Here is a 22489-nt window from a genome sequence, read left to right as displayed (position 1 = left end):
ATGACAGATTCTTTTCATTCACACACATTAGTTTCTTAGCAAAATACCTTTCACCAAACCACATGCAATCACTGTGCAGTGTCATAGTACTCTGTAGTCTCTTGAATCAAGCATGCATCGACAAGAAAAAAGACAAGGAACACAGAAAAAAAAAAAAAAGACAAGACAACACAGACACAAATCGAATCACGCTACCTCACTCAACTTATTCCCTGGCTGATCACGATCGCCGCGTCCACGTACGTCTAAATGCCATGCACAGCAACACGTGCTCAATCCACCTCCATCATTATCATCATCATCATCGTCACAAGCTACACTTATTTTCAATTCAACACACGTCAATCTGCATGCAATCCATCAAGAACACTCTCTCTTGCAAAACTAACTATAAATACCCATAATCGCTCCGTGTTTTCCTCACCCATCAAGTGTTGTATCATAACTCATTCCACATTTACAAAAACTACTACACTATGATGAGAGCTAGGGTTTCACTGTTGCTGGGAATTCTTTTCCTGGCATCACTTTCTGTCTCTTTCGGCATTTCACACCACCGAGAGCACCAAGAGACTCAAGAAGAGTCACAAAATAACCCCTTCTACTTCAACTCCGAAACCTCGTACCACACTTTATTCAAAAACCAATACGGTCACCTTCGTGTCCTCCACAGGTTCGACCAGAGCTCCAAACAACTTCAGAATCTTGAAAACTACCGTGTTGTAGAGTTCAAGTCCAAACCCAACACCCTCCTCCTTCCTCACCATGCTGATGCCGATTTCCTCCTAGTTGTCCTTAATGGTATGTAATCAACTAATTTTAGATTCGTCACTGATGCATAAATAATGATAATAATTAATGTGTGAATTACAGGGAGAGCCATTCTCACCTTGCTGAACCCTGACGGCAGAGACTCCTACATTCTTGAGCAAGGCCATGCCCAGAAAATCCCTGCAGGAACCACTTTCTTTTTGGTTAACCCTCACGACAACGAGAATCTCAGAATAATCAAACTCGCCATACCCGTTAACAACCCTCACAGATTCCAAGTACTGTCTTTTTGTGATTCCGAACAACTTTCTTTATTCTAACTTTCATTTTCTATCTCAATGTGACGTTAAATGTTTGTGCTGTAGGACTTTTTCCTATCTAGCACAGAAGCCCAACAATCGTACTTGCAAGGATTCAGCAAGGATATTCTAGAGGCCTCCTTCGATGTAAGCAAGAACACAAGAACACAACATCTAACTACATATTTGTATTTCGATTTGTCGAATGATACCATTATCTATATTTGCATGATTTTTATAGAGCGAGTTCAAGGAGATAAACAGGGTTCTGTTTGGAGAGGAGGGAGAGCAGCAGCAGCAGCAAGAGGGAGTGATTGTTGAACTTAAAAAGGAACAGATTCGGGAACTGATGAAACATGCTAAATCTAGTTCAAAGAAAACCCTTTCCTCCCAAAATGAACCATTCAACCTGAGAAACCAAAAACCCGTCTATTCCAACAGATTTGGAAGGTTGCACGAGATCACCCCCGAGAAAAACCCCCAGCTTAAGGACTTGGATGTGTTCCTCAGTTCTGTGGATATCAAAGAGGTAATTAATACGAAGAAAAACCTTATAATTATTAGAAAACATTATTAATTACTATTGGAACTGTAATTTCATAGATATATTTTTTTTGGTTAATAAATTTAGGGAGGTCTTCTTATGCCAAACTACAATACAAAGGCCATAGTGATACTAGTGGTTAATAAAGGAGAAGCAAACATTGAAGTTGTTGGCCTAAGAGAACAGCAACAGCAGCAACATCATCAGCAAGAGGAAAGTTGGGAAGTTCAGAGGTATAGAGCTGAGTTGTCCGAAAACGATGTATTTGTCATCCCAGCAGCTTATCCAGTCGCCATCAACGCTACCTCTAATATGAATTTCATTGCTTTCGGTATCAATGCTGAGAACAACCAGAGGAACTTCCTTGCAGGTATATTAAGTTACACTTCAAAAGTTCTTATGTTGATTGTCTATGTAGATTAAGTTAGACTTAAAGTTTTTAAGGATGTTTTCGGTTGTTGTTTATTTACATTTTGAAGGTGAGAAAGACAATGTGATAAGCGAAATACCTAGGGAAGTGTTGGAGGTTGCTTTCCCTGGACCAGGAGAGAAGGTTGTGAAGGTGATAAAGAATCAGAAGGAATCTTACTTTGTGGATGCTCAGCCTGAACAAAAGGAGGAACAGAGTAAGGGAAGAAAGGGTCCGTTGTCTTCAATTTTGGACACTCTCTACTGAATAAGTATGATGAAGTAAGATGTAATGCAGTGAGAGTGAGAGGTGATGGTGAGTGTGGAATTTACGTGTCGGCCATGTAAGAATAAGTAGAGTTTCATGTAGTTTTTTTCACTGCGAATAATAATGAATAAATCGAGCACATATATAATGCTTGGGTTTTGTTATTTTCAACTATATGTCTTCTTCTTCTTTAGCCAATTGGATATGCTTGGCTTTTTTAAGAGAGTACTTGATATTCAAACAATATTAAAAATCTCATACTCAACAAACTTATAAACTAAAAATTATTATTATATAAAATAGTTTTAATTATTAATAAAATTATTGACATTATTTTATAAATTAAAAATTATCAACATATAAAATAATTTTTATTATAAAAAATTAATTTTTGAATCAAAGTTTAAATCCATCTCTAGCATTAACTACTAAATTTTTTATTATTTATTATTGTTAAATTTTAAATTAGTCTCTAGATATCAAAAATCAATTTTTTAATTATTTGTTATTATTATATTTTAAATTAGTTTCTAAAATGAAATGATAATTAATTTAATTAATGATTAATTTTTTATTTATTTTTAAATTAATTATTATTTAATATTGTTTTTTATACTTTATAAATAATTGAAGTGTCTATCGACACCAAATGTATGGACGTACGTAAAGAAACTACCTTCTTGAAATACTTTGTAGTCAAATATTTTTTTATCATATCTATATCTAGGGATGATAAGAGGGTAGGGATCACTTTTATTATTCCGTATCCATCTTCAAGAAAAAAATTCATCTATGTTTCCATATCTAAACTTAACAAATATCAAATTTTAGTTTTATTACATCCCTATCAAGTAACGAGTACATACCTTCGCTTTCTTACTATTTCAATATCAATAAATTAATTTTTATATAATAATTGTTATAAAAAAATATAATATTATCAAATATTTAATATCAGGATGGTATTCTTGTTTTTCAATATTAAATATTTAGATTAAAGTACCAAATAAAAATGAGAATCAAAATATTTATTAATTTTACAAATAATAATGAAACTTAGTTGATAAAATTTAAAAGTATTTAAATATATATATATATATATATATATATATATATATATATATATATATATATATAAAAGGAAAACACATATTCAAATAAAAAATATGTTTCATATCTCTTTACTTCAATTTTTTAAATTCTTATGAAATCTATACACTAAAAAAATTAAAAAATTAAAAAAAATTGCACAAAGAAAAATAAATGTATAATTAATGGTATGATAAGATGAAAAATACTTTAGAGATCTTGGAAAACTTTTCAAATATCAACTTAATTGATCTATTGAGAGATAAAAAAAATTGTTTGAGTAAAACAAATAGATTCTTCAAATAAAGCAAAAAAATTAATAATTAGAAAATAGCAGAGATAAGTTTTTAACATTACCTAATAAATAAAAGTTTTATGTTATTGAAAACTTAAATTAAGAGTTATACATTATTATGTAAAAAAACGCAATAAATAAAAATATTTAAAAAAATAGTAATATTCAAATGTAAAACATAAATAATATTTAATTAAAATGTATCATTCAATCATAATTACATAAAGGTTGTGATAATTTTTTTTTGAAACATGAATGAATTTCATGACAAACTAAATAATTAGAAAAAAAAAAGTGTAATGTATTATATATATATATATATATATAATTACTTAATATATTATAATATGAGAAGAGAAATAGAATATATATATATATATATATATATATATATATATATATATATATATATATATATATATATATATATATATATATAATTCATCTTCATCCTCGTATTTAATTAAAAAAAGTATAACAACATTATTCATATTAATACTCGTATCCGGTTAATACAAAAATTATCAATGAAAATAAAAATGAATTCACAAAATATCTATTGGACAAATTTATTTGTCGTCGGTACTTTCATCTAACTCATAAATAATTTTTGGAACGAATAAAAAGACAAGCATTTCAATGTTGGCCTTTAGGAATTTAGGAGGTATTAGGAAATTAACTATTACAAATTTACTTCCTATATTTTAAATGTATAATTAAGAATTTTAGAAATCTCTTTTATCCTTGGCGTTGATATTTAGTAACTAATAATAGTTAAGTAAATAAGTAAGAGAATATGTCGTGTATAATTTTTGAGATATCGACTTAAATGAAAAAAGTTAGTTTCATAACTATGCTTTATTGTCCTTCATTATTTTCTTTCTCGAAGTTCGTATTTCACCCCTTTTCATTTTTGGGTTCTTGAGCTAACCATTTCCTAAGCAGCATCTTCAGCTTCAGGGTTTAATGACCCCTCTGCACCAAAAGGTTAGACTTTTCTTGTTGATTCAAAGTTTGATTTATAAAGGGAGAGCTTTGTTGAGAGTTGGCGTGCTTCAAATTTGAAGGTTTGAAAGAAAACAAAAATCTGTGAACTACTTTGAGCTCGTGAATCTGTATTTTGTGTTAAAGTGTGTAATGGAAGAAGGGTTGTGCGAAAACTCAGTTCCTGGTTCTGGTTTTGGTTTGGTTGATAAAACTAGGATTGTAGAGGTTAAACCCCTGCGTAGTTTGGCACCTGTGTTGCCAAAATCGCTTCAACTTTCTATCTGTGGAAGGTACCCATCTGGGTTTCCTCCGTTTGTTTTGTTCGAGGAACCCGAAGAATCTCAGCCATCACCTACTCCTATTCCAGCTCCAATAAGGTCATATAGGAAGCCACCAGATGAAGAAGAAACCCCTCATGAAGTCAATGGGGACACTTCTTCACCTGTGGAGGGTGTGAATGGTGAGAGTGTCGACGATAGCCCAAACCGTTCTGCGCAGCCTATGAAGAGCTGCAAAACATCCCAAAAACGGCGCAAAAAAACTCAGGATTTTGGTGGCAGTTCTTCGCTTGGTGGTATTAGCATGGCCCAAAGGGATGATGGTGATCGGGAAGTGGTTAATCTTGTGCTCATGAATTTTGATTCTCTCCGGAGAAGGTTCTGCCAACTTGAAGATTCCAAGGATTTGAACACATTGATGGGAACCAAGCGCCCGGATTTAAGAGCAAGCAATGTGATGACAAGCAAAGTGTTTCGCACAAACATGAGGAGGAGAATAGGAGCAGTGCCTGGGGTTGAGATTGGGGATATTTTCTTTTTGCGGATGGAAATGTGTCATGTGGGTTTGCATGGGCAGTCAATGAGTGGAATTGACTACATGAATGCCAAGGATGAGCTTCAGGAGGAACCGGTGGCTTTAAGCATTGTCTCTTCAGGAGTGTATGATAATAATGCAGAGGAAGACGATGTTTTAGTTTATACCGGCCAAGGTGAGAACTTCAACAAGAAAGACAAGCATGCGGTTGATCAGAAGCTTCAAAGGGGTAATCTTGCTTTAGATAGAAGTGTACACCGACAGAATGAAGTAAGAGTCATCCGGGGCTTGAAAGATGCAGTGAATAAAAATGCAAAATTCTATGTCTATGATGGTCTGTATAAAATCCAGGGTTCTTGGGTAGAAAAAGGGAAGTCTGGTGGTAGTGTATTCAAGTACAAGTTTGTTAGATTACCTGGGCAACCTAGTGCTTTTGCTGTTTGGAAATCAATTCAGAAGTGGAAGACAGGTTCATGTTCATCTTCAAGGGCTGGTCTTATTCTTGCAGACCTCACCACAGGAGTTGAGAGTATTCCTGTATCACTTGTAAATGATGTTGACAACGAGAAGGGGCCTTCTTTTTTCACCTATTCCAATTCTCTTAGAAATTCAAAACCATTCGGTATAGTGCAATCTTCATATGGCTGCAACTGTAACAAAACATGTGTCCCTGGGGATTTGAGCTGCTCTTGCATTCAAAGAAATGAAGGTGACTTTCCATATATTGCAAATGGTGTTCTAGTCAGTCGGAGACCATTGGTTCATGAGTGTGGCCCAATGTGTAAGTGCTTTCCTAACTGCAAGAATCGAGTATCGCAGACAGGTTTGAAGCACCAAATGGAAGTTTTCAAAACCAAAGATAGAGGGTGGGGACTTCGATCAATTGATCCTATACGTGCTGGTACTTTTATTTGTGAGTATGCAGGAGAAGTAATTGATAGAGCCAAGGTATATAAGAATGGAGGATATAATGATGAGTATGTTTTTGATACTAGTCGTATTTACAATCCATTCAAATGGAATTATGAGCCTAGCTTATTGGAAGAAATAAGCTCATCTACTGAGGATTATACTATACCATCTCCTCTAATTATCAGTTCTAAAATTTTTGGAAATGTGGCTAGATACATGAATCATAGTTGCTCCCCAAATGTCTTCTGGCAGCCAGTATTGTACGCAGAAAATAATCAATACTTTCTTCACATTGCATTTTTTGCCCTTAGACACATTCCTCCAATGGTAGAGTTAACATATGATTATGGATGTTCTGGTCATGCTGATGGCAGTAGTGCACCCCAAGGGAGAAAGAAATGCTTGTGTGGATCAGCAAAATGCTGTGGTTCTTTTGGTTGATGTTTTGTTGCAGTTGGTCATTTGTGGCATGGTGTTGGCAAATGTATTCATGGCAAAAGAGGTTGGTTTCCAAAAGCTTTGGTTATTTATATCTATGCTTCGTAACAAACAAATATTTTAGTTTGTTTGATAAATGATCTCCATTTTTTAAGTTTCTTTATACTCCGTACTTTAGTCCTACTGACTACACTAACATGAGTAGACTTAATAATTATTCCAACACTCCCCTCAAGCTGGAGCATACAGATTTTTTGTACCAAACTTAGAACAAATAAACTCAATCCGAGGTGCCTTTGAGGACTTGGTCAACACATATGCAAGTTGGTCATTTGATCCAACATATTCAGTACATATTTCTTTTGTCAACACTTTTTCACGAACAAAATGATAATCAATTTCTATATGTTTTGTTCTCTCGTGAAACACTGGATTTGATGCAATGTGGAGAGCAACTTGATTATCGCAATACATCTTCATATTCTGGATGTCACAAAAGTTAAGCTCTTGAAGGAATTGTTTCACCCATATAAGTTCACACGTTAGTGACGCCATTGTCCTATATTCAGCTTCAAATGTCGATCGGACCACTACATTATGTTTCTTACTTTTCCATGAAATAATGTTTCTCCTAAGGAAGACACAATATTTAATAGTAGACTGTCTATCAATAGACCCAATTTGCATCACAGTACCCTGAGACCTGAATACTTCCTTTATCTTCATATAACAACCCTTGTCTGGGAGTCTTTTTGAGGTACCTTACAATGCGAATGATAGCAATCTAATGGCCAACACAAGGAGCCTGCATGAACTAACTAACCACTCCAATTGCAAAAGATAGATCAGACTTTGTAATAGTGAGATAGATCAATTTTCCAACCAGCCTCCTTTCTCTCCGTGGATTGGAGAATAATTCACCTTCTATCGTTAAATTCTGATTTGGGTCCATAGGACTGTGTATTGGTCTACAATCAATCATACCTGTTTCTTGTAATATATCAATTGCATACTTCCTTTGAGAGATTACAACTTCATCTTTTGACTGAGGTACTTAAATATTTGAGGCTTCCATATCCTTGTTTGAAAATGTCTACACAAGTACTCCTTCAGTTGAGATAATCCAACACTATCATTTCCTGTAATGACTATATCATCAACATATACTATTAATTAAACACATTTCCTAAGAGATATATGATAGTAAGAGATTGAATAATCTGCTTCGTTGCGTCTTAGCCCAAATCTTTGAACAATTGAGCTGAATTTTCCAAACCAAGCACGAGGTGATTGCTTGAGGCAAGCGACCCAATTTGCATACCATACTAGACTCTCCCTGAGCAACAAACCTAGGAGGTTGCTCCATGTAAACTTCTTCCTCAAGATCACCATGGAAGAAGGCATTTTTGATATCCAATTAATAAAGTGGCCAATGACGAATTGCTGCCATTGCAAAGAAGAGACAAATAGTAGTCATCTTGACCACGGGAGAGAAAGTGTCACAATAATCGAGGCCATAAACCTGAGTGTACCCTTTTGCAACTAATCGAGAGCCAATCAACTTCACCATCAGGGTCAACTTTAACTGCATACACCCATCAACAACCAATTGCCTTTTTCCCGATGGAAGGCGCACGAGCTCCCAAGTATGATTGTGGTCAAGAGCCTGCATTTTTGCAATCATGGCTCTGATACCAATTTGATATTAAAAAAGGTGAAAAAGTTTCATATTAACAGTGTACATAAATTTAACCCTTATAGCATTTTGGATTGCTGACTGCTATGTGCTATTTGACATAAATATTGAGCTTTGTTCGGGATATAGAAGTGCAGAGGAAACAAAAATAATTTATGGGTGAAAGGGAATGTATTAAGTTTGTCTTTTAGTTTTAATTTCTCCCATTTTCCCTATAATGATTAACGATTTTTCTTACAGAGTCTTCCATGTCAGGCTTGTCAATGATGTTAGATTTCTCATATTCTAAAATTTTCAGCTAGACTATCATCCCTAGTTGGTCTATTGGCAATTGTCACACAAAAGTCTTGAGAAACATTTTTAAACTCTATTCAACTGTCTCTTTCTAGAGCTAACATTATTTTCAATATTTTCTTAGAATTTAGACTTATGACTTAATCCAATAAAATTGACTTGTGATGTGAGATGGTCGTCATATTGTATTTGAGTATCATATACAGTCCACTAAATAGGTTAGACGAAGACCAATAAAAACTTAGAGAAACACTTGAGATAGACTTATATCTATGGGCCTTTTTAGTTCATGTAGCTAATTCCCTAATCAAGAAATGCATTTGCGGTAATCCTTTTATTTTTCCTGCTGTTATGCATTTTCAACATTCCATGTAAGTTTCCTCATCTAAGCAAATGCTGATTCTTTCTGTTTTGTCTTTAATCTTATCTGTTTTATTTGATAAACAGACGAGGGGGCATTCAACGTGAAGAAATAGATACAGCTTGGAAGGGTAGATTTACTTGATAAATAATTAACCATGTTAATCTTTAAGCATGGCCCGCATTTGTCTTTGACTTATTTTAGTCAAGTGACTTCTGATCATTTTACCCTATTCCTGATTTCAAGGGGGGAAATTTTTAGAGAGCCACTTGTATAATTATTGTATTAGGGAATTACTGTGGGCCCTAGAAAATGTTATTAACATTCAATATTTGTCACCTTTCATGGCTTTTGTAACTGTGATATCGTATTTGTGTTTCATGAAACTAATTTGTTAGACTGAGCTCTACATTTTTTTTCCTATGCTAATTATATAGATGTGAACTCATCCTCCAGGGTCATTTCACTACTTATGACTAGAATAAAATATATAAGTGAGTGTTGAATCCATTTTAGAAACTGGTTTAAACTTTTTAAAGACACTGTCAAAATCTGTCTTAGCGAAGTTTGCATATATAGCAAGAAATGTTGCTGTGACAATTCAGAAAACAAGGAAGATAGGTTGGTGAATGATCTTTAGTACTGAACAATATGAAAAACTCATCAGTATACTCCAAGGATCCAATATTCATCGGTGCAAGTGAATGTATGTTCTCAGGAGGTTGCTCATTCACCTAATGCGAAATCCATGTCAGGTAAATAAAGCTTTCATTGTTCTTCTCTTGGATCATTGATTCGGGGTCAGTGATCAATATCTGTGCATCCTTGAATTTTTTTCAACTCATGCTTTGAAATTAAACTGATAAGTGTGAATTTTGCATCGATTAACATGCTCATACTGTTATTTTTCTCTCCTGGTTTTGTCCTTTCTGATGTTTTGCATATACCTGAATTTTCTTTCAGTTCCTAAATTGCAAGGCTTTGAATTGCATAGTTTCCTTCACAGACAATTTTTATATTGGACTTGAATACAAGATGGTAATAGGTTTCATGTCACTACTGCATGGGACTAAGATTTTCCAATGCAAAATTGAAATACATTTATGTTTTCTATTGTGACATAATAAAAAGTGAAACTGTATTTTTGTTTTGTGGTTATAATAGATATAGAACAAAACACATTTTCGATTTGTGTTGATATAAAATAAATAAAAGTATGTTTTTCTTTTTGGATTGATAACTTAGAACATCTCAAAAGAAAATTGTTAGAATAGTTGTTTATAGATAAAAGTGTCATTTTAATATAAATTCCAGATACATGAAATGTTTAAAATTAAAGAGCTACCATAAGTAAATAATATTTCATGCATAAACAACTATGATATTGGAAATTTCTTATGGTTCAATTCAAACCCAAAACGGCTTTTACTTCCTGCACCTACAATACTAACTACTCCCCACCACTGTCATCGCTTTCACCACTGCTCACTGCTGCTATGCTGCTGCGGAGAAAGAGGAAGGGAGAAAAAACGTTGCCGAAGAAAAAGAGAGAAAATACAGAAAAACTCGGTCTGAAAAGTTTTCCGAAATACATTTGATGTAGTATATTTCGAAAGATTAATTCCAAAAGATATTTTATGTATTCCGGAAAGTTTTATCGAAAATTTCATTCCAAAAAATTTATTCCAAAACATATAAACGAGGTGTATTTGTCGTAAAAAATGAAAGAAATATAGGAGAGGATATTTGTTTTTCGGAAAAAATTCCAGAATTATTTTTGTGTTTCGGAAAAAAATTCCGGATTATTTTGTGTTTTGAAAAATAAATTTACTTCGCCAACATTTACTTCTCAAGCCTAGTTTTGCTTCATTGTTCTCTATGACACTAGCCACCATATCATAGACTCTTTAGGTAGTTATAATTCAACAGATTTTATCGATAATTAAAATAAAGAGTTAATTATATATTTGGTTCTTTATTTATTTATTTATTTTTAAATAGCTTAACATTGATTAATGTTTGACTTTATTTATTATATCAACGATTTAAGGCAAGTTACAAATTGAATTGGTTCCATTAATTTAGCTTCAATATCACAAAGCTCATGCATCTGATTATCATCATTGATATCAGTGCAACTGATCTGACTGTGTTTTTTTCTTCTCAGCAAGGAATGGTTTGAACATCATCGTTATTCCAATTGCTTCAACTATGTTCAGAACAAAGAACACCATATTGGTCCCTGCAGTCAAATCAATGCACATCAGTAAGTAAGCTCCTAGAAACAGAATCAATGCTCTTGACAACTACAATGACATCATGGTCTAACTAAAAAGGACAATTCGAGAGTTTAAGAGAACTAAAACAAAATTAAAAATTTTGAGACCTAAAACAATTAGTACCAAAAAACAATACTTCTGTTATTAAGGGCTATTGTGAAATAAATTAGTTGAGCATCATACCTGGGAGGAATGAAGCATCCATCCGCTTTTGTGACCAAGTTAATCTGCATTCACAATCATCATATAAGAAAATTAGAGATAATTTCAATGTATGATGCTTTGATAAGAAAGTGTGTAGTTAAGAACTACTAATGAAAACTTTGTCATCTGTTAATGCATCAAAGTGGAGTGCAGTAATTTCTATTAAATATCTTTCTATGCCAACAAGGGTCAAAGGAGACATGACAGGTAACATGCTACCTTTATCTTCCAATCTAGTTCACTGTGAAAAAATGATGGTTTTTTCTACAAGAGGGTTCATGTGAGAGAGATTCTATAAATGTGACTTCAGTCCAACTCACGGAAAGATTGACATTAATTTTAATCCAAAACTTCAACATATTAAATTTATGAGTTTTTTTTCTTATATAATATTTGCTTTTGTCACTTTTATTCAATGTGAGAGTTAGACTCATACTTGAATTATTCCCAACAAAAATCATATCATAAAGGAACTTAGAATGGCTCCAAGGAAAAACCTGTATATGAACATGCAAGTATATTTGAGATTTTTTGAACTGAGAGGTAATTCTAATATAAGCTGAAGCAATGAGAGGAACACTCACACTGCACCACCAGTAGCAGGGCCAATAGCTTTGAATAGGGACATGCCTGTCATAGAAATGCCATTAGCTGCACCTCTTTGGTGTTGCTCCTGTTTTCCAAATGAATATGTCAAGTCATCAACAAATAGTCTCAACCAGTTTATTGACTAAAAATTGTAATGATCCAAAAATTTACCACTGCTCGGTTTTGTAGGAGGAACAAACCAGTTATAATGGTGTCCTAAATCCAACAAAAAAGAGTACAATCAGTCAAATTTGTGACATGTAAAAACTTTTCTGAATCAATTTAAACACTCAAAATCATTGGTAAACAGTTAATTAAACAGAAAGGTGCACTTACAGACAGAATATTCTTTAGAATTGAAGCAATAACTATGACTACGTTTAGTGCTACACCTGACAACAATGCTATGAAGGGGTAGCTTTGCAAAAGAGGTATTGATAACATCTGCACAATAGGACGTATTTCAAATAACAAAAAAATTGAAATGTTAAAAACGATATAATAGCTACTATTTGATGAACACCAACCCCTGTAATGCGGGCAATTCCAACAGGTCCACAAGCTCTTTCCACAAATGGATAGACCGAAATTTGGTAAATGATAAGTGCAGCACCTGAACATTGGAGAAGTGAGTAAGTAAATTATACAAAGTATCAATTGTACAATAGGACAATGAAGATCAACACTAAATGCAAAATTTTTCTACATCTTTGTCACTCTCAAACCCAAAATGCAGACAATTTTGTAGAAGTTTAGAACTATAGGAAAAACTTTAATGTAATTCAGTACTGTTTCAAATTGTTCACCATACAAAATAGCCTATCTTTCATGCTTCCTCTTTTGTAAAGAGAAAGATATAAGAACCTTGCAGTCAAAGTTATAGCATCTTGGTGTTGTAACTAGAAAATTTTGGTCTAGTAAAGAATAAAAAAGAAAAAATTTCTAAACATTATTTGACTAAAGTTTGGCAATCCAAATCAGTACAATTCATTCAGCAAGACCAAGATAAGAAAACCCCCAGAAGTAAAATTCATGTAAATGCATAAAATTTGTGTGCAATCTTTGCAGATGAAAAGTTAGGAAGGAAACATGTATGCATTGCCAAAGAACATTGCCAACATCATTTGTTGAGAAGTTCCAGAGATGCACCTGTTATTGAAAGAACATTGCCAACATCATTTGTTGAGAAGTTCAAACCCCCCAACTTTCGAGGACTAACACCCCATAGAGAGAAAACCTAAAGAAAGCAAGATGAATGAATGTAGTTCAGTTAAGCAGAAAAAGAATAAAATCAGGAAAATCTAAACAACATATATCAAAGGAAATGCATAGACCATTTGTAACATCATCAAGATCAATGAGTGATACCTCTTGATAAGCAATATCATGAAGTGAGAAAACACAGTAAATTATGATAGATGACATCAATGGCCAATTCAGGAGGAGGTTTTCATTCTTCTGGGTTGTCATGTCTTTGCCAGCTTCACTGTTTCCATTTTCTAAAGCTTCTGCATCGTCCATGGATTCATCACTACAATTATGGGTGTGAAGTGTTTCCTGTAGATATTTTAAACAATTATATTGATGTGTTAGACAAACTAGACAATAGAGCCAGTGAAGATTCAACAACATAAAAAGTCAGCATAAAATTGTTACAAGACTAAAAAGCCACAAAACATGAAGAAGATAGAAACATATGTAATCAATGAATAACCTTAGAAACATACCGGAATCCAGAAGCAGCAAATAATTACTAAGAATGCTACTGCTGATATTACAAGGTTGGGCAAGAGGTATGGAAACCTGCACAATGATTTATATGCTTTTGGTAAATAAAAATCAGAAGGTCATTAAAAGGATAAAATGATAAAAAGACCAAGAAGAGAGGAACATTGAATCCAAAAGTCCACTTACTTATCCCACAAGGAACCCTTTGTAAATAAATGTGGGTACTTCTCGACTGGCTACAATGAAAATTTTCACAAAGTATTAGATAAACATGTGATATATGTGCACATTACCCTCTCACCCAGAAACTTGAGTACTTATCAATGCAAAATGTAAAAAAAAGAACATGCATGAGACCATACTGTAAGAATTTCTATTCCTCAATCAAATACAGAATTTCAGGCATTGACTTTCTGAATAAACCAGAAGTCTTTCAATTGAAAAACAAACTCATATTACAGCATATGCAAAATTAAAGGCTTTTTATGCAGGTGCATCAGATAGTTATGCTCCAGATGGCAAAGATTATACAGAGTACCTGAGCCAAATAGCCTCCCAATGCTGGGCCAATGATTAAACCTGTGGCCCAAGCTGCACTGACCTAAAAGCAAATCACACTTTGAATTATTATTGGGGAATTGTAGTTCTAAGAAGTAATAGTGTAAAAGAGATGATGATGCTAACTGTTGAGAGTCCTAGAGCATGGTGTTCATCTCGAAAGATTTCAGTTGCATAGGCCTGTTAAATAAAGGAGTTAGCAAACAGACATGTATAAACGGAAGTTTGAACTAGATTGAGAATGAAATATATGAAAGTGCTAAGTATTTGGTGTTAAAAATATGATACCTTCACTGGTCCAAGCATACCATTTAAACTTCCAAGAAGAAATCTTGTAGTAAGAGCCATCCAAAAACTAGTGCTAAGGCCAAACAGTGTGTTGAAAATGATTCTGAAATCAAGTAAGCACTGAGAATTATAGGAAGCTGAACAAATAACTTACCGAAAGCACCAATCCATTGATAGATATACTTACACCACCACAACCCCTGTAAACATTACAGGCTTTCTACCATAGCGATCAGCAACAACTCCCCATAATACAGATGTCAAACATCTGCCAAGCATGAATGAAGAGCCTACAACATGTTCATCACACAGGCCTTCCTTGTAAGTAACTTGCAAGGATTGAAGACTTCAAAAAAATGATAATGATAGAAGTAATCTTACCAATATATCCAGCATAAGAACTAATATCAGCTTCTGTTTCCGCAATATTAAAATCCCTTACCTGAAAATAAATGTTCCATTATTGAGCGGTGGTCACTTAAAAATGGACTTTGCCATATTCCAAGTACTCAGTAAATGTATTCATATAACTTCCAACAATGATGTTTAAGCATTCAAGAAAATGTATTCATAGAACTTCCAACAATGTCACAAGATCAAAATGTACATCGAGTTCAATTGATCGCCAAACTCACCATGAAATAAAGGAATGGAAAGAGAGATGATATAGGCAGTGCTGCAGAGGACAGAATAAATTCATATCAGACTCCGTGGTTTCAAATGACCAAGAGAAACAGAATAATGCCAACAGCTAAAACAGAGAAACAAATGTTGATTTTCCTTTCAAAATATCACGGGATCAGAAGGCACTGCGTTTTTTAGCCAAGCAACACAACATCACACATTCAAGATAGAGATTAAATAATCATGTCAACTTAATCAGTCACCACCAAGGGAGTCCTTTTCTTGATTGTTAAAACACTACTATTGCAGTTTTAGCTTAAGATTAACTTTTAAGGTAACGTGTCAACTTTATATTCAGTTTCAGTTTTGAATAAGCACCAAATTTTATGCCTACCTGGCTGAACTTTTAGCAACTCCTATGGCAAACTTTGTTTGAATGATGAAAAAGAATATAAGAGCGGTCAAAAAAGTTCGATCATTCTCATGAGAAAGGCCCTTTCACAGTTAACACCAAGTTAAAGAATCTAAACATTTAGTCAGAAGTTAGAACAGTAGCAGTAGCATTATCAAACATTGTACTCACAAACACCCCAAAAATCCCCAACAACAACACAGAAACAGGAGCAACCAACTTTTCCAGAAGTTAAAATGCTCAAAATTGAGTGAAATGTTTACCATTAGACAGCACCAATATCCATATGATAGAAAGATTTCTAATGGGTACGCCTTGTCCCTCACTCAACTCCTTGGCTTGATCCACTTTGCAACCGGGGCAGTTCTCGTAGTACTTCTTTCTCCCCAACAATGGCTGCTTCATGTTCTCCTCTCTCATGTTTGTGATATTGTTTCACTCAGCTCCCTCTTTCCTTTTATATGCATCAATCATTCAAACCCAGAAAAGATAATCAGAAAAGATAGCCACTTTGTTTTGAAGCACACAATGGAGAATCAGAAAGGTTGAAGAAACAAACATACATACATGCACCCAATCAAAGGAGAAACCTTAGGACCAATTCTTTCTATAATGCAAAAGTACGAACATGACAACACAGGCTCTGTTCCTGTGATGCCCGGATACGGATACGGACACGACACGGACACGGATACGGAGATACGGCAAAATTGAAAAAGTATAAGACACGGACACGGTAATATACATATTAAAATCTAATAATTTTATTTCATAATAAAAAAAAACATTTAAAATATCATAATGTTTGAGGCTTATATATGTTAATCTTCATCAAAAATACAACTTCTAATTCTGGTTCATCGAGAGATAGGCTAGCAATATCAAGAATTTCGTTATCATCCATTGAAAAATCATCTCCAGCAATATCCCACAGGCTAGTTTCCTTTTCCTTGTATTTTGAAGAGTTTCTTGAAAGAAGACGAAGATTACTGTGGACAAATACTAAATCTTCCGCCCTTTTAGGTGTCATCTTATTTCTTTTTAAAGAATGTATAAAAGAGTAGGTGCTCCAATTTCTTTCACAGCAAGAAGAAGAGCATGGTTGTCCAAGTAGCTTAAGAGCTATATTTTGAAGTATTGGTGCATGCGATCCATGAATAATCCACCATGACTTTGCATCCATTTTGCCTCTATCCCTTAAAGAGTCCTCATCTGCAAAATCTCCCAATTTACCTGAAAAGTTTGCGAACTCTATATTCACTTCTCTCCTCACATCAGCGTCATCAAAGTATCTCTTAAAATATTTTTTCCTTTCTTGAGTAAGTTCAAAATCTTTATGTGGGGCACGTCTTTGTGGGTCTTCATTTAACCATTCAGGACTGTAATATCTACAATTTTAAAAAAGACATAAAGATATATTAACATAATATTATAAATTTTAATAAAATATAGTCATAAAGTAATTGAACTACATAATTACCTTGGATTTAAAGAATGAGCAAGGCAATGAAGAGATGTGCTACTTTTAGTCCAACGATCAATCAATATTGAATTTACCACCTCAAAAAAGGATGAATGTTCAACTTCTGTCTTCCTTTCATGTTGGTATATGATCTTTCTAACATTTTCAATCATTGAGTCCCACATTTCATATACCAAGTGAAGAGTAGCCATATCTGTATCTGTTTTTCTGAGAACATCATAAATAGGAGCAGTAAAAGCAAGTATGTAGTCAACCTTCATCCACCAATTATCATTCAATAAAGTTTCTTTCACAAATTGTGCACTGTCCACATTGTCCTCTTTATAAGAAGACCAATCATCACTAATAACCATCTCTTGAAGTCCTTTCTTCAAACGTTGAAACCTTTTGAGCATGATAATGGTTGAAGCAAATCTTGTAGAAGCAACAGAAAGCAACCTGAATGAGTTGAAGGTATTGAACATTGACAATCTCATAGAGTGCCCCACAATAAAGTTTTTGATAAATGTAGCATCATCAGCAATTTGTGTGATCCAAAAACATTCTTTATAAGTATCACTATTTCTTTCACAATTTTTTGCTGCACAAATATTTTTCAATGCAAGATTCAATGTATGCACTACACAAGGAGTCCAGTAGATTGAAGGAAATACTGCTTCTATAAGCATACCTGCTGCCTTACATACAGCTGCATTATCAGTTATAATTTGTACCACATTTTTTGATCCAACCTCCATAATTACATCTCTCATGTGTTTAGCAATAAAATCTTTGTCCTTTATCTCACCAGATCCATCTATTGACTTTAAAAACATTGGACCACTCTCATTGACAACCATAAAATTTATAAGTGGTCTTCTTTGAGGATCAGTCCACCCATCACAAACAATTGTCACACCTTTATCATTCCATGAATCTCTTATGGGTTGTAGAAGATTTTCTACGTGACTTCTTTCTTTTGCAAGTAAAGGACCTCTCAATTTATTATATGTTGGTGGTACATATCCACTGAGATTAGAAGTACTGGCAGCATAAGAAAATGCGCTCCTGAAGTGAGGATTTTTTGCTAGATGAAATGGTAGTCCTGCAGAATAAAACATCCTTGCAATTTCATAATCAAGAGTATCTCTAGCTTGGATATTGAAAGAAGCTTCTAAAGGACCTTTGTGTTTTGGATTAACACCGCTATTCGTCTGCTTTCCTTCATTAGATACAGATGGTAGAGAGACCTTTTTCTTCTTTGAATTTTCTATTTTCAATGCTGCTTCATTGTCTAATCTTCTAAACTCAACAAGTTTTGATGTAGTCACGTTTAGACAAATTCTAACTCCTGCTCCCGTAATTTTTAGCAAATGAGATCTTACTCGAGTGTAAGATCCATTGAATGATAAATCACACAAACTGCATTTAATCATATTATTTCCACCACCAGAAGTTTTTCTTAACTTTGTAACATATCTCCACAAAGGTTTCGTTTCATCTTCTTTTTCGATGGCATGACTAGGTATACTCATCTTAATTTCCTATAATAAAATAAATTTTCTATTAAATTAATTTATTTGGGTATAAAAAATAATAATATCACAAACTAAAAAGAAATTATATAATTTAAATGCGACAAATATTAATTATAACAATAAAAAACTAATATTTTAATTTAAATGGGACAAATATTAAAAAAAAAATATAATTCAAATAAAAAATAAAAGTTTAAATATAAAAAAAATTATTCGCTCTATGTAGATTTGTTTCATTTTACTTTAAACTTATCTTTTTTATTTGAATTTATATCTTAACATTATATAAAGATGTTTTAAATAATAAAAATATAGCAATAAAAAACTTCAAAACATAAAAAATGTTATTTTTCTTCTATTCTAGTTAATTTGATCTTATAAAATTTCAACAATAGATATATTATTCCAGCAATTATACAATTAAATTACATAATTTTAAATTTAATATAATAAATAAATTATAAAATACAATAAAACATTATTTAATAAATACTAACAACATTAACAAGAAAATTGTTCAGATATACAAATATACACTGTATAAGAAAAACTACGATAAATTATTTTTACATAAAAAAAACTATGAAGGATATTTATTTAAATTATAAAAAAGAAAGTTTATAAAGTTACCTTTTGTAGTCTTTCTTTCTTCTTCCTTTGGTTCTGCAACCGTAAAGCAACAACTTTCTTTCGTTCTACAACTGCAAAGCAACAGCTTTCCTTTGTTCTGCAATTGCTAACAAGTTTTCTAATTGTATTTCCTCTCAACTCAAGAAATCCCAATCTCGATTCTTTCTTTTGTTTTTGTTACTTGTGATTATAACATCTCATTTGACTCTAATTTATAGAATAATTTATCCTCAACTCAAGAGCTCCCAATCTAGAATAATTTATGTTTGTTTATCATCTTGATTTTATTTTATTTTAATAGAAGATATGGAAGATTATTTTTTATCCTTTTATTTCCATTTTTATTTAAATTTTTTGGATTTATTTTAATAGAAGGTATAAAAGATTATTTTTATCCTTTTATTTCCATTTTTATTTTAATTTTTTTAGGTTTATTTTAATAAAATGTATGGAAGATTATTTTTATCCTTTTATTTCCATTTTTATTTTAATTTTTTTGGGTTTATTTTAATAGAATGTATGAAAGATTATTTTTTATTTTTTTATTTCCCTTTTTATTTTAAATTTTTTGGATTTATTTTAATAGAAGATATGAAAGATTATTTTTTATTTTTTATTTCCCTTTTTATTTTAAATTTTTTGGATTTATTTTAATAGAAGGTATGAAAGATTATTTTTTATTTTTTATTTCCCTTTTTATTTTAAATATTTTAAATTTATTTTAATAGAAGGTATAAAAGATTATTTTTTATTCTTTTTATTTTCTTTTTTATTTTAAATTTGTTAGATTTCCCTCTATTCTCTAAAAAACAGAAAAAAAAATATCATACCAATCAAATAAAATATTTGAGTAATAAAGAAAAAATCAAATAAAATATTTGAGTAACAAAAGAAAAAATCAAATAAAATATTTGAGTAACAAAGAAAAAATCAAATAAAATATTTGAATAATAAAGAAAAAATCAAATAAAATATTTGAGTAACAAAAGAAAAAATCAAATAAAATATTTCAGTAATAAAGAACAATCAAATAAAATAATACAGTGACATTAAAAAGAGAAGGGCGTGAAAAGGGCGTGAAAAGGGCGTGAACAGAGAACCATCTTCCTCGCGAGGTGTCCGCCGCGCATCCGAGCAGTTACAGGTGTCCGCCGACGCGTGTCTCCGACCTGGCCGTGTCTGATCCAGAGAGAAGCCTCCGACACCGTGTCGTGCAGGTGTCCGCCGCGCCTCCGCGTCCGTGTCCGCTTCGGGAGCGGGAAGCGGCGTCCAACTGCCGTGTCGGAGCATCACAGCTCTGTTCTCTCTCACATGTTATATGATGCCACATCTATTAATAATACAATTCAAGGTAGCACAAAAGGCAACTTTTTAAATGATCCACAAAAATCAAAACACACAAAATTATCCCAAAATAGCATATTGTAACATTATCTTTGGTTGACAAGTGGCACAGTCTCGCGACGACACGTGTCACTCATCTTCTAAACCCTAATTCGTTCACACTTCACTCTTCTCTCACTCTCTTCCTGAAACACTCTTCTCTCACCTTCTCTCTCTACCCTAACCCTAACAACTCTTCTCTCACTCTCTGCCGTCAATACTCTTCTCTCACTCTCTCCCTCTGCCGTAACCCTAACAACTCTTCTCTCACTCTTTGCCGTCAACACTCTTCTCTCACTGTCTTTCTTTGCCGTCACGCTACTTTTTCAGATCATTTTGTGGTTTTGCCTTCACCTTTTCCTCTTCATTTTTTTTCTCTGATCTCCGATCATTTTTTCGTTTTGTATTTATGGTTTCTTTAGTTTTTATCCGATGACTTTTAGATTTTTCGTTCACCGTTTACTCTTTATGTTTTTTCTCTCATCTCTGATCATTTTTTCATTTTGTATCTATGGTTTCTTTAGGTTTTATCCGATGAGTTTTAGTTTTTGCCTTCACCGTTTACTCTTTATGTTTTCTCTATCATGTTCGATCATGTTTTCGTTTTCTTTTTGTTGTTTTATTAGGTTTTTCCCGATTAGTTTTTCGTTTTGCCCTCACCGTTTACTATTTCTGTTTTTTCGTATCAGTTCTTGGTTGATTTCACATTTTTTATGGTTTCTCCGATCATCTCCGATCATTTTTTGCTTATTTTTTTGGGTTTATTTTTATCTTTTTGTGTTTTTTGTGTTTTATTTTTCGATGCTAATTTTTTTGTTTTTACAGGCTGATTTCATATTTTTATGTTTTCTTCCACCAGGTATTGATTTTGCCTTCACTTTCTATTCAGATTTACAGGATTACCTATTTTGTAGGTTTTGAAGATTGATATACAGGATGTCTCCAAATGACAGTCATGAGTTTATTTTGAATTTGGAAGTCATTGGAACTCATCTCAATTTATTCTCTTCATGTTTGATTATCAGTGGTTGTTGATTTGTTGGTTGTTGATGTTGTTCATAAATACTTTTTAATATTAATCTTGATTTTTTTTTCTTGATCTTTTTAAAATGAATTACTCAGTTTTATTCATTGCAACGGAAGGTGTACCTGTTTTCTCATTCACTGTAAGAATTCAATGCAGAGGAAGTAATGTTTTTTATGCATATGATTTCTAATAATGTTTTTTATGCATATGATTTCTAACCTTATAATTTATTTCTAAGCTTATGATAATTTTTTTATGTAGGTTTACCCATATTTTATGTTGGAGTCCTCAGTTAATTAACATCAGGTCTTTTCTGTTGAAAGGGGGAGCCTTTCATCCATAAATGAAGAACAATTTTGATGATGTCTACTGATCTAGGATAAAACATAGCTTGGTCCAGTTAGCATATGCATTAGGCAATTAGCTTCTCTTTTTCAAATGTATTTCAGGCCTGCTGTGTAATTCTGCACATGATTAGTTCTTTAACTAATGGATTAGCTGTGAGTATTGTACAAAGTAAGTGAAAATATACTCACGATAATCGATTAGGTAAATTGCTAATCGAATTAGTGACAGCAAAAACCTTTGTATAA

At 32.9% G+C, this 22489-nt stretch overlaps 4 protein-coding genes across 6 annotated transcripts; 2 read left to right on the top strand and 2 right to left on the bottom strand.

Annotated features, from left to right (window-relative positions):
* The first annotated feature begins 413 nt into the window (after window positions 1-413).
* Window positions 414-2457, top strand: LOC114168322 (beta-conglycinin beta subunit 1-like). The gene is made up of 6 exons (XM_028053095.1): window positions 414-801; window positions 874-1049; window positions 1137-1217; window positions 1312-1599; window positions 1702-1984; window positions 2094-2457. The coding sequence occupies exons 1-6, from the start codon at window positions 477-479 to the stop codon at window positions 2288-2290; spliced, it is 1350 nt and encodes a 449-aa protein (XP_027908896.1). The 5' UTR covers window positions 414-476; the 3' UTR covers window positions 2291-2457.
* A 2056-nt stretch (window positions 2458-4513) lies between these two features.
* Window positions 4514-9572, top strand: LOC114168317 (histone-lysine N-methyltransferase, H3 lysine-9 specific SUVH1-like). Its single transcript, XM_028053080.1, has 2 exons — window positions 4514-6888; window positions 9262-9572. The coding sequence occupies exon 1, from the start codon at window positions 4812-4814 to the stop codon at window positions 6825-6827; it is 2016 nt and encodes a 671-aa protein (XP_027908881.1). The 5' UTR covers window positions 4514-4811; the 3' UTR covers window positions 6828-6888; window positions 9262-9572.
* Window positions 9573-11183: 1611 nt separating this feature from the next.
* Window positions 11184-16506, bottom strand: LOC114168321 (protein ZINC INDUCED FACILITATOR-LIKE 1-like). 3 transcript variants are annotated; one of them, XM_028053092.1, is made up of 18 exons: window positions 16424-16506; window positions 16120-16313; window positions 15456-15496; window positions 15202-15262; window positions 15008-15110; window positions 14821-14923; window positions 14659-14712; window positions 14513-14575; window positions 14161-14210; window positions 13974-14049; window positions 13615-13803; window positions 13396-13483; window positions 12774-12859; window positions 12583-12690; window positions 12418-12462; window positions 12243-12331; window positions 11638-11681; window positions 11184-11417 (listed from the first exon to the last, which is right to left on the bottom strand). In XM_028053092.1, the coding sequence occupies exons 2-18, from the start codon at window positions 16274-16276 to the stop codon at window positions 11305-11307; spliced, it is 1470 nt and encodes a 489-aa protein (XP_027908893.1). In that variant the 5' UTR covers window positions 16277-16313; window positions 16424-16506; the 3' UTR covers window positions 11184-11304. The 3 variants fall into 3 exon arrangements, with proteins under 3 accessions (XP_027908893.1, XP_027908895.1, XP_027908894.1); XM_028053094.1 differs by having other exon boundaries at window positions 16420-16504; XM_028053093.1 differs by lacking the exon at window positions 16424-16506 and having other exon boundaries at window positions 16120-16413.
* Window positions 16507-16652: 146 nt separating this feature from the next.
* Window positions 16653-18853, bottom strand: LOC114169439. The gene is made up of 2 exons (XM_028054586.1): window positions 17337-18853; window positions 16653-17244 (listed from the first exon to the last, which is right to left on the bottom strand). Exons 1-2 carry the CDS (start codon window positions 18851-18853, stop codon window positions 16653-16655), a joined length of 2109 nt encoding a protein of 702 aa, XP_027910387.1.
* Between the last annotated feature and the right edge of the window lie 3636 nt (window positions 18854-22489).

The sequence above is a fragment of the Vigna unguiculata genome, chromosome 11, assembly GCF_004118075.2.
Source record: "Vigna unguiculata cultivar IT97K-499-35 chromosome 11, ASM411807v1, whole genome shotgun sequence".
Lineage (NCBI taxonomy): Eukaryota > Viridiplantae > Streptophyta > Magnoliopsida > Fabales > Fabaceae > Vigna > Vigna unguiculata.
This window is presented reverse-complemented; position numbering and strand designations above follow the sequence as displayed.

What these genes read in the sequence shown, in the direction of transcription:
- LOC114168321 (XM_028053092.1), bottom strand. Translation starts at nt 16,276, where the DNA reads ATGAGAGAGGAGAACATGAAGCAGCCATTGTTGGGGAGAAAGAAGTAC. An exon ending in GTATGCTTGGACCAGTGAAG is followed by an intron (nt 14,713 to 14,820) that starts GTATCATATTTT and finishes TTTATTTAACAG; the next exon opens with GCCTATGCAACTGAAATCTT. An exon ending in GGATGCTTCATTCCTCCCAG is followed by an intron (nt 11,418 to 11,637) that starts GTATGATGCTCA and finishes ATTTGACTGCAG; the next exon opens with GGACCAATATGGTGTTCTTT.
- LOC114169439 (XM_028054586.1), bottom strand. Translation starts at nt 18,853, where the DNA reads ATGAGTATACCTAGTCATGCCATCGAAAAAGAAGATGAAACGAAACCT. An exon ending in GCTCATTCTTTAAATCCAAG is followed by an intron (nt 17,245 to 17,336) that starts GTAATTATGTAG and finishes TTAAAATTGTAG; the next exon opens with ATATTACAGTCCTGAATGGT.
- LOC114168317 (XM_028053080.1), top strand. Translation starts at nt 4,812, where the DNA reads ATGGAAGAAGGGTTGTGCGAAAACTCAGTTCCTGGTTCTGGTTTTGGT.
- LOC114168322 (XM_028053095.1), top strand. Translation starts at nt 477, where the DNA reads ATGATGAGAGCTAGGGTTTCACTGTTGCTGGGAATTCTTTTCCTGGCA. An exon ending in TTCTAGAGGCCTCCTTCGAT is followed by an intron (nt 1,218 to 1,311) that starts GTAAGCAAGAAC and finishes TGATTTTTATAG; the next exon opens with AGCGAGTTCAAGGAGATAAA. An exon ending in GTTCTGTGGATATCAAAGAG is followed by an intron (nt 1,600 to 1,701) that starts GTAATTAATACG and finishes TAATAAATTTAG; the next exon opens with GGAGGTCTTCTTATGCCAAA.